At 44.3% G+C, this 11,531-nt stretch overlaps 1 protein-coding gene across 4 annotated transcripts in view; it reads right to left on the bottom strand.

Moving 5' to 3' along the window:
- Positions 1 to 854: 854 nt before the first annotated feature.
- Positions 855 to 11,531, bottom strand: part of PPP2R2B (protein phosphatase 2 regulatory subunit Bbeta) — a gene marked incomplete at both ends in the record, with an annotated part of 456,792 nt that continues 446,115 nt past the window's right edge. For all 4 annotated transcript variants that reach the window (XM_082622565.1, XM_082622564.1, XM_082622566.1 and 1 more), the window contains 2 exons: positions 855 to 1,134; positions 3,964 to 4,055. In XM_082622565.1, coding sequence (XP_082478691.1) covers positions 855 to 1,134; positions 3,964 to 4,055 — 372 coding nt within the window. The remainder of the gene's footprint in view (positions 1,135 to 3,963; positions 4,056 to 11,531) is intronic.

The raw sequence follows: 11,531 nt of genomic DNA, 5'->3' as shown, positions 1-11,531 counted from the left end.
GAAGGGAAAAAGCCAAGGAACATGTAAGTAGAGGATTATATGGAGCCATTTAAAACAACAAAAAGCAAGAGTAACAAAGCAGCAGATGGAATCTGGCCGCACATGGCCTTGCCAAGCTAACTCTGAGAAGCGAAGTGTTCTCTTTATGTCCCCTGAAGCATTCATTGTGTTTCCTAGCCAAATTCTCAGGCTGTTTCTATGGCGCTTACAAGAAAAGAATATAGCAGTGTTGATGTGGCCCTTTCCCCTTCCCATTCTGCATCCTCTTTGCGGCCCTGTGAAATAAATCTCTGGTTCAAATGAAATTGCGGAAAAGAAAACGGAAAATGGAAAAAAAAAAGTGCTGTAGGGGCAGGAGATGCTGACTGGTTCTGATTTTTCACAAAACAAGGAGAATTTCTCTAAGAGTAGAGTAAACGGTGTTTATTTTTCATTGGATTTTTTTTTCAATCATCAAATGGAGTTGCTTAATTAAAAAAAAAGTATCTCTTTCTTTTCTCTTTAAATACTACAGACAACCTCATTTTATCTCAGCAGACACCTAGAAACAAAACACTGGACCCACCAGAGAAAATGGGGCAATAAAAGCATCAGAAATTCAAGTCAGCTATGGAAGAATTACTGTTAGCTGGCAGCTCTCAATTCTAAACAGAAGTGTCCCAGAACCTGTTGGGTTTGACAAAATTTCTTAGAACTGGGGATTTGGGAAGGTTGGACTCCACGGACTTCTATTCCATTTGTTTCCTGCAGAGGGAAATTAGAGTCGATGCATCAAATGAACACCCAAAGAAACATTTAAAAACGTGTTTGACTAGTATTCAGTATGTGAGATTATTAAGTAATAACTTGTCTTCCTAGTTAACCTTGTCCTGGAATATATATAGGTTATTTGTAGCCGCCACTGCTATAATATTTTCTGAAGGATGCCAAGCTGTATGCAAGATCTTTTTGCTAAAGTCCAGACTGTCGACACTGATCTCGTCTTTTCTCCGCTTGCCCCCCACGCACACTTTGCGCGGTTTTAGGATAGCTCGGGGTTTGCTGTTTTCCCTCGAGGCCTCAAGGGTAACATCGCGCTTGGTGTTTCGGTCAAACATCCTGAAGAAGTTGTTGTAGGAGCCCGTCATGATGACACTGCAAGGCAGAGAGGAAAAAGGGAGTGACTGAGTGCTACAGACAAAGGCTTTCTAGAGCAAACGACACCACAATGTGGCCAGCTTATGGCACCACACAAGAAACAAACAAGAGATCAAAAACCGCAACAGGCTTTGTAGTGTGACTGTTGAGTTTCTCTGGAATCACTAATAGCAACAAACTCTCTGGCTGGGTGAAGGATCTTGATAACCCTCCTTGTTATTTACCAATTGATTCCTTTTGGTTCTTGGGCTCCATAAATGAGTCCAGTGGTTTTAATGATCCCAGCCCACCTCCCTCACATCAGGATTCTGAGGCTGGAGTGAAGTTATGAGAGTAGGAACACTGAAAACAACCGTCATTGTACTGTGTACATTTAAAGCACGGTTACAGTACGAGGAATTCTGTGTTGCCCGACCGCTAAGGCTTTCTCGCATCAGCACTGCAGGAGGGATGCTGGCAGTACAGCACACATGTTCCCTCCCCCTGCTAAGAACTAGATCTAAATTCAGCCTTTTCCAAACAATAAGATGCCATCGTGGTCTCACTCGGGAAGGGAGTAAACAAAAATTCAATTCTGAAAGGATGTAGGGTAAGAAAATAAGCCTTTGAGGGGACTGACAGATGGTTTCTACCTTTCTACAAGAGTTATCCATTCTCAGGCATATCTACCATCGATTTAGAGAGCAGTGAATGCCAGAGCCTTCCAGAAGCAATGGACTGACTCTTTAATGGTGACAGTTTGGACAAGATGACAGGCTGAGGGAAAGATATCAAGTGGCGTCCCATTGTGGCTGCCCCCTGGAGAGGTGGGCGTGGTCTTGTTTGTGGGTGAGGCTCTGAACTGACTGGCTGGTTAGGGTGGGAGAACACAGCGTCTCATCTGGGGTTGGAGAAAGGTGAAGACAAGATTGGGCGACAGCCAAGGGGCTGAGTTTTTGGGTACTTTGTTAGCTGTCCAAGAAATTAACCAAGGGTTAGATTTTGTTATGCTGGCCCAGGAAACTGATGCTGTGAAATGTGTGTTTCTGTCATAGAGCGAGCTAATATTACCTCATCAGGCAGGGTGCTGAGTGCTTTTACCCCAGACTTCATTTACTCTTCCTTCATCCCATGTAAGGGATTTACACAGGAGGAAAAGTGAGTGACTTGTACAGTGTCACACATCTAATAAGTAGCCAAGTCAGGTCTCCAGCCCACATCTGCCTGACTCTGGGGCACAAGCATTCAGCCACTTGGCCTCACTGCTTCCCATGCACTGACCTTTGCTTCCCTCACCATGACCCGACTTGTTTTTAAACAGTAAGAGAAAGTCTTTTCTGGGAAAATCATCTCAACCTTATCTGGACCAAGAATAACATTTTCTCATTTATGGAAAGAAATTGTAATGCAGTGGAAAGCATGTTGATTTTAGGATTCAAACTCTTCCTCTTGTCTCTACTGCTTACTAGTTCATGAGCTTGGGCAGATTACTTTATCTGGCTGAGCCTCAGTTTCCTCAACTGGAAAATGGGGATGGTGAAAACAATCTTGATGGATTGTGGTCGGGATTAAAAAACATGATGTGTGTGAAAGTACCTAGTAAGTACAGTTTTTGAATCTTGGTTAAGATAGGAGGGAAACTGGAACAATAACAACCACAAGTATTAAAAAAATCCTATTCTTAATAAACAATGAATAAATGACAGCTGGAAATGAAAGTAAATAAAATAATAGGGCTGGGCTAGCTTCTGTTCCCCTCGACGGCCTTTGTTAATATGTCACAGTTGCTCTGCCCTCTACCTACTGGGCAGTGTGACATGCGTCCTCTGCCACGTGGTGATTCCTTCCAGGCCTAAGTGGAAGGCTGATTTTGGATCACTGACAAAAAAAAAGCCCAACAAGGGTCACAGAGGAAGAGCCTGCACTCACTAAGAGCTCGACTCTCTGAGTGCTTTGCCGTGATAGAATTTCCCTGCTTCCAAACACTACTGCTGATGCCGCCTTCATTGAGGAACAGCCCCTGGTAGCCTGTGCTTACTTCTCCAGGAAATCAGAGAGTCATCTGTAGTATTTGTCAAACCAAAAAGAAACTAAGGGGAGGTAATAGGAAGTACTGTTGAAATCAAAGGCCTTAAAACAGTCATAAATCACTTTTAGGACATGTGATAAATGAGGCCGAGTAGAATTCGGTTAATGAACCACCAGGGCCTTTGGCCAGGTCTATACTGGAAGCTTCAAGGAATAATTTTCCATCTAGAAAGCACACTCTGCAGTCATCTGAACTATTCATGCTGGAAATTTGCTGGTGGAGCTTCATTTTAGGCATGTTGACCCAGCTCTGGGAGTGTCTTGTGTGTACAAGGTAGGAATTTCTTTTTTTTTTTTTTTTTTTTTTTTTGCAGTACACGGGCCTCTCACTGTTGTGGCCTCTCCCGTTGCGGAACACAGGCTCCGGATGCGCAGGCTCAGCGGCCATGGCTCCCGGGTCCAGCCGCTCCGCGGCATGTGGGATCTTCCTGGACTGGGGCATGAACCCGTGTCCCCTGCATCAGCAGGCAGACTCTCAACCACTGCGCCACCAGGGAAGGCCCAAGGTAGGATTTTCTTGAGGTTAAGTGGTCACCTGAGCCAGTCCTGAAAGAGGAGTCAAGGGTGTCACTCATCCCTCCCTCCTTTCCAGGCCTGCCTCAAGGGTCATCCAGTGGTCCACACAGTGCGTCTCTGCCAGGCCTCGGGGCTGATTTTGATCTCCCTTTGGTTGCACCTTGCTTAGGATACACAGCCCAGGGCCTTTGCAAGGAGAGGGACCACCTTTGGAAAGTTCCCAGCCACACAGACCTTTCTTACCTGTCTGACCCATTCCACACACATTCAAATTTATCAAAAATGCAGTCATTTTCGTAGAGGGAGCACAGCTTGCTGCGGAGGTAGTCGTGAACCTGGTTGGGGGGGAGGACACATTAAGAGGGTGTTATTATTATTATTATTATTATTTTTTTTTTTTTTTTTTTTTTTTTGCGGTACGCAGGCCTCTCACTGTTGTGGCCTCTCCCGTTGCGGAGCACAGGCTCCGGACGCGCAGGCTCAGTGGCCATGGCTCACGGGCCCAGCCGCTCCGCGGCATGTGGGATCTTCCCGGACCGGGGCACGAACCCACGCCCCTCACATCGGCAGGTGGACTTTCAACCACTGCGCCACCAGGGAAGCCCAAAGGGTGTTATTATTTTTAAAAATGATTTCTCTGTGTGAAGCTCCTCTTTGGATGTGAGCTGTTAATTCTTTCAGTGTAAATGTGGCTTGAATCGGATGGTCTCAGATCTGAACCCAGGTGTGGCCCTTTTCAGCCTTGGGACATTAAGATGAGTCGGTGAGCTGCTTACACAGCTAGTGTGGATTAAACAAGCTTGCTTACATAGATGGTGGCATAGAGCAGGGCCCATTAAGCGGGAGAGTCCCATTTTCTAAGCTGCTTTAGAGGACACCGTTCATTCAGCTTTTTATTCGACAAATATTTATTGAATGCCTGCTATGTGGTTGGGAGAGACCCATGAACAGAATACCCCTGGGGGTGCTTTCCTCCTAGTGTTGGGGAAGAGACTGTATAACCAAGTAAATATATAAGATATTTTAGATGGTTGGTGATAAAGATATAGAGAAAAAAACATGGAAAAAGGGAGTGGGAGTATTATTTTATACAGGGTGAGTAGTCAAGGGTTCACCTGAGGTGGCGATATTGGAGCAGAAGCCTGAAAGAAATGAAGGCACCTCAGTGGTATCTGGGGGAAAGGCTTTCCAAGCATGGGGAACAGCAAATGTAAAGGCCCAGAGGCAGGAGTCCTGGAGGCAGTGCGGTGGAGGGTGGCAACGAGCAGAGTGTGGAGGCCTCAGCGTGTGCTCACCAGTTCCCGTAGGCCCCTTACTCTGAGTGATGTGAAAGACTTCACAGAAAGGATGCTGAGCCTGCTGTGTCGTGAAAGAGTGTAAGCCTGCAGGGCCAAAGGCAGGGAGGCTAGGTACAACCTGGGTGATAGATGACGGCTTGGACCAGAGCGGGCAGTGGTGGGAGGTGGTCAGATTCTCGACATGTTTGGAAGGAGAGCTGATGGGTCTTGGGGATGGATCCACTGAAGTGTGGAGAGGAAAACAGGAGTCAAAGAGGGCTCCTGCATCTTTCTCTTGAGCAAGTGGAAAGATGGAGTTGCCACGTTCATTTTGGGGATCTATAATTTGGAGATGTCTATGCAAAGGGAGCTCATCCAGTAGACTCTGATGTGATGTGCGTGGCACAGCCCTGGAGTATGCAGCAGTTTTCTCTTGCTTCTATCTTTCAGTGAAATAAGAAGCAAGGTTATGAGCTGAGAGTGAGGAAGGGGAGGGGGTAGCTGGGAAACAGTGCAGGGTTTCTGGAAGGCGCCGAGGGCCGCTTGAAGTTGTTGGATGTGAATTTTAAATGCATCTGGTCAGCATGATTGGGGTGTTTTTCTCCAGCTGCATTCAGCAACTCAGGTGAAGATGGCAAATAGGCAGAGGATGAGGGCTTGGAGGGTAGTAATCCGGGTACAATTTTGAATTCTTCCTGAGCTCTGTCATAGGGACTGGTAATTATAACAGGCATACATAATATGCCAGCTTGTTATTATTAGCCAGGCACTTTATCCATAGACTCTTATTTCATCTCTAACATCATCTTAGGATGTAGGTGTTGTCATTCTCTTCGCTTTAACAGAGGATGAAGTACCGGGTATGACACCATTTGTCCGAGATCACATGGGAAAGGAAATGACAGAATGGGAAGTGAACCCGGGATCTGGAGCACACACACACTTTTGCCTTCTCTAGCAATCTACCTCCCACTGGTTCTGCCTCATTGGCCTCGCCTTACGTGGGGTCTCAGTCCTAGACAGGAGCTGGGAACTGAGGTGAGGCCGAGAGGGAGCTAAAATTGGGTGAAGGCAGAGGGACGTTAGGAAAAGCACTGTTTGACTTTGTTTAGATGGACAGTGATGGTTCACTCTCCCTTTTCCTGCAGCCTAGGCCCCTCTCCTCCCTTGACCCCAGAGTTCTGTTGGATGCTGAGCTCAGAGGCTCAGCTGTGTGCTTAGCACTGGGCAGAGGAATGAGGTCAGATTCATTCCTTGTTCCATTAGATGTTCTGGGTATTTGAAAAGCTCTCTGAGCTATTTGGACAGTGTAAGGATTTCTAAGTCTGCAAATTAATTTCCTCCACCTTTACTCTCTTGTTCCCAAACAGTTCTGGGCCTTGTCAGGGTATCTGCTTCAGTGCTATAGTGACAAGAGAATCCATCTGCAGCTGGGCTTTTGGCTTTGTTAGGTAATGGGATGTAAGGGCGAGGCTTGTGTCTTGAGCTTGGGAACTCTGCTATAAATTAAGTCATTGTCCTTCCCTTCCTCCACCTTTTGTGCAATTGGAAGTGGCTCAGATCTGATCTGGAAGGCGATTTTTTTTGTAGGGCCATTTCTGCTTGTTGAAGATCTCTAGTTATCATTAAGAATCCTTGAGCAAAGCAGAAGAGAGTCCTGGGCCAAAGAGAGAGCTGATTCCAGGTCTTGACAAACTTTTTCTATAAAGGCCCAGATAGTAAATAATTATTCTTTGTGGGCCATAGAGCAACCACCCAACTCTACCCTTGTCATGCAAAAGCAGCTATAATACATAAACAAATGAGTGGGAGTTGTGTTCCAATAAAACTTTATTTACAAAGATAGGTGGCAGACAGGATTGGCCTCTGAGTCATGGTTTGCCTAACCCTGGTCTTGACTATAATTCCCCCTCTCCCAAATCAGCACAGACTATTTCCGTGGAAGAAAGGGATGGTGGAGGTAAGGGCATAAATTGGGGGTTGAACTTTTCTTCTGATGGTTGGAGGACCCTGACCTCAAGAATCCATCTCTTTTCTAGAAAGCAAGCCTGATTCTTGCCTCTCCTTGATTTTATCATTGACTTGCTTCCAAGTTCTGTGTAATAGAGGGAGAAGAGGAAGAGGAGTGGGGCTTCTGAAGGGGAAGGATGTCAAGATGGAATTAGTGCAGTGGGCAAGGGGAGCCAAATTTATTATCCTCGTATTCAAGATCTACTACTTTTTGGAGGAAAAAGACAGGCAAAATTGATCCTATTTTCAATCTTATCTCCCCCTACTGCTTCCTCTTATCTGTTATGGAGCATTTTTTTTTTCATAATTTTCCTGAGACTTTTTATTTATTTATTTATTTGATGCACCATCTTTTTTTTTTTTTAAGTTTAGCTGATTTAAAATGTTTGTTGTGTTAATTTCAGGTGTATAGCAAAGTGATTCCCTTATACACACATATATATATATAATTTTTTTCAGATTCTTTTCCCGCATAGGTTATTACATGATATTGAGTAGAGTTCCCTGTGCTATATATACAGTAGGTCCATGCTGGTTATCTATCTTATATATAGTACTGTGTGTATATGTCAATCCCAAACTCTCAATCCATCCCTACCCCCCACTCCCTCTCCCCCTTAGCAACCACAGGTCTGTTCTCTGGAGTCTGTTTCTGTTTTGTAGATAAGTTCATTTGTGTCATATTTTAGATTCCCCAAATAAGCGATATCCTATGATATTTGTGTTTCTCTGACTGACTCCACTTAGCATCATAATCTCTAGGTCCATCCATGTTGCTGCAAATGGCATTATTTCATTCTTTTCTAGGCTTATTGATATTCCATTATATATATATGTATCACATCTTCTTTATCCATTCATCATCGACAGATGATGGACATTTAGGTCACTTTCATGTCTTGGCTATTGTAAATAGTGCTGCAGTGAACATCGGGGTGCATGTATCTTTTCATATTACGGTTTTCTCTGGATATATTCCTGAGAGTGGGATTGACAGATCATAGGGTAACTCTAGTTTTAGTTTTTAAAGGAACCTTCAGACTGTTCTCCATAGTGGCTGTACCTGTTTACATTCCTACCAACAGTATGGAGCAGTTCTGGGAGGTTCCTGATTACCTCCAACTGAGGGCCTCTACAGGAAAAGATGATCTATTACACTATGAAGGTATGTTGCATATATATTCTGTTGTAAAAAAAAAAAAAAAAAAAAACGTAGGCAGAGAAGATGGACTTTTTACCCATCAGAGGAGAGAAAAAGGTAAGATACAGACATGAGAAACAAACATCTAGAGAGCAGAGTGAGGGAAAACTTGACTTGTGGTCCTATTTGATGCTTCTCTCTTCATGTTGCAAAAATTGTTTCTATGCTGTGTTCCTATGAGCTTGGGGATGGCCTTCCTGACACTAAGCTGAGTCTCCCAACACAGTGGTTCTCAAATCATGTACTTGTGGGAGCCTGCTATTGTATAGTTGATAGACCACTGTGAGGCCTAGCACGATTAAACTCTGTTGGTTTGTTCTCCTATTTCAGTGGTTGATAAACTTTTCCTGTAAAGGATCACACAGTAAATATTTTAGGCTTTGTGAGCCATGTGGTGTCTGTCACGACGACCCAACTCTGCCGTTGTGGCATGAAAACAGCCATAGGTAATAGGTAAATGATCAGGTGTGGCTGTATTTCAATAAAACTGCTTTTACAAAAACAGATGGGGGGCTGGATTTGGCTCCACAGGTCAGTTTGTCAACCCCTGTTCTATAGGAAAACGTGAACATAGCTCATCATACTTAAGTCTACAGCTTCTTATTCCCAGAAACATGCTTGAGATCAGTTGATGGATGTATGAAGATACAAAAGAGTATGTTCATGTAGCAATCACGTAAGAGTATCTATCACCTGTCTCCCTGCCCAGGGAAGGCAGTAGTAATTGATGATGGAATTCCTTCCCACGGGACCAGTCCTTACAATTTTTTTCAACAGTGTTCCACACACTCACTCACTCAGTTTGTTTACCATCTTTGATATACTATATTACCATCTGATACAGGATATAAACTTAACTAAATTGCTTTGAAATATGTCATCTAAAATAAGTTAAATAATTTTTGTAGTATTTAATTTCAATAATGGGCTATGAGAGCTCTTGCTCAGTGTTCTACTAGGTAAACATGGTTTGAGAACCATGATCTTAAAATGCTGATGATTTCATGTCACAGCTAGCTAGCTTTGTTCTAAAAGTCTTTCCCTAAAATAAAAGTAGTAATTACTACTTAAGTTTATATACTGTATCATATAGCCTAATCTACTTTTCTCTAAGCACGGCTCTCCAGCAGGCCACATCCCTGTCAGGTTCTAGTTCCCACTGCCATCGCTTTCGTACTAAGGGATGTAACACCAGATGGTTTGACTGCACAGCTGGAGGGGGACACTCCTGTTTGCTCTAGCCCTGTGCTGAAGATGAGGGCTGTGAGCGGGAGCCTGAGGGCAGCATGTGGGGGACAATGAGAACGCAAACACACAGGGGATGCTACTTGAACCACAGGGGTAACCAAACTACCTCGACCACATCTGTGGTCTTGAATTCTGGCCCCCAAACCTTTTTACAGCTTCACGGTCAGCCATCAAAGTCCTCAGTGTCCTCAACCTCCTCTCTCAACGTTTCCTGCTTCTCCTGAGGCAACTCACGTGGCAGCTGGACTTCTGCCCCCATGTGCCAAGGTGGGTGGGCTCTGTGCTGCTCAGGACAGTCATCATTCCTGTCTCGGGTCCTCAGCTCCTTCCAAGTCATGCCATCCCACGTGACTTCCTGCTACCCATCCTTCTTACAGTCAGCAACAGTTCTCAGCCCCTCTACCCCATTCCTGGAAGCCACTCTAGCACCTCAATCTCTCTTCCTTCGCCATCCCTGCCATCATGCTTAGCGATTCAAATACTCTGGACTCTTGGTTACTTGGCCTCATCATTTTCAGTGCGTTTTGTCCTTTGCTTTCTGGGTCATATTATAAGCCTTGTCATTACTATAACTGTATTTGTTTAGTAAGTATCACTCTTGCTACTTCCTATCATTTTAGTTCATGCCCTTTAGTATCTTGATCCTATCAATTCTTCATTCCCCTTATAACCTACCTTAGATTCAGCTATCCATCATTCCAATCAATCAATCACTCCCTTAATAGATACCTTCAACACACTTGCTTTTCTCCCTCCTTCCATTGTACTCCCTTGGCAAAACCCCATCACTGGTTATATCTAACTTTCTGCTCTTCCTTACCTATACCAAGCAGGTGAATGTGGCTGGGAAAAAACACACAATCACACAGATTAGTCTCAATTTAAATCAATAATAGAAACCTCAAGTGGATCCCTGAGCAACCCTACCATACTGCCCTAGTCAATTCACTCTCTTAGACGAGTTTTACACTTTTCCTTCTCACTCAGCTAATGACCTTGCTTCTTATTTTACTGGAAAATAGAAGCAATAAGAAGAAACCATCTGTATGTTCCCATCACAAAATTGGCAAACCTACTGCATCTGTAGCTATTTACTCTTTTCTCTTTCCTTTGATGGATGAATTGCCCACCTCATCTAAGTCCAATTCTGCAGTGGAATCTATTCCCTTGAGAAGTTGACTGCTTCAATTAATTATCTCCCTCTCTACGAGCTTACTCCTATCAGCATAAAACAAGCTGTGATGACTTCCTCAATCCTGCATTCCGTTCCAGCTACTACCCCATTTCTCTATTCCTCTTCAGAACAAAATCTCTTTCAAAATTTCACTACAGGGCTTCCCTGGTGGTGCAGTGGTTAAAAATCTGCCTGCCAATGCAGGGGACACGGGTTCAAGCCCTGGTCCAGGAAGACCCCCCGTGCCACAGAGCAACTAAGCCCGTGCTCCGCAACAAGAGAAGCCTGCGCACCACAAAGAAGAGTAGCCCCCTGCTCACTGCAACTAGAGAAAGCCCACGCAACAATGAAGACCCAAAGCAGCCAAAATTAAATAACTTAAATAAATAAATTAAAAAAAAATTCACTACATTTCCCATGCTCTAGTTACAGTCTCTCTTGAACCCACTCCAATCAGACATTCATTCCTACCACTTCACCTATAACTCTTTCATTAAGGTGCCTGATCATCTCCATGTTACTAAATCCAGCTGGCCATTTCTCAGTCCTTCTTTGATTCAGCAACAGCATACGGCAGTTGGTGACTTCTTCCTCCTCGAGACAGTTTCTTCACTTGGCTTCCAGGACTCCTCTCAGTTTCCATCCTACCTCACTGGCACTTTCTGCAGTCTATCTTGCCAAATCTGTTTCCTCTCCCCAGCCTGTAAACACTGGGGCCTCAGGGCATGGTTCTTGACCTTTCCTCTAGGCTAGATCTATCCAGACTTACACTTAACTGTCTACCTGCTATTTCTGGATGTTCAACTTGCTCAACATGTCTTTTATTCTTCTGCTTTGTAAGCCTTTGCAGGCAGGGGCTGATTTGGAACCCTTGAAGAAGTGCCCAGTCTACGTACTAGTG

The sequence above is a fragment of the Mesoplodon mirus genome (assembly GCF_964341445.2).
Source record: "Mesoplodon mirus genome assembly, chromosome: 5".
NCBI lineage: Eukaryota > Metazoa > Chordata > Mammalia > Artiodactyla > Ziphiidae > Mesoplodon > Mesoplodon mirus.
Note: the sequence above shows the minus strand (reverse complement) of the source record. Positions and strands in the feature narration are given on the sequence as shown.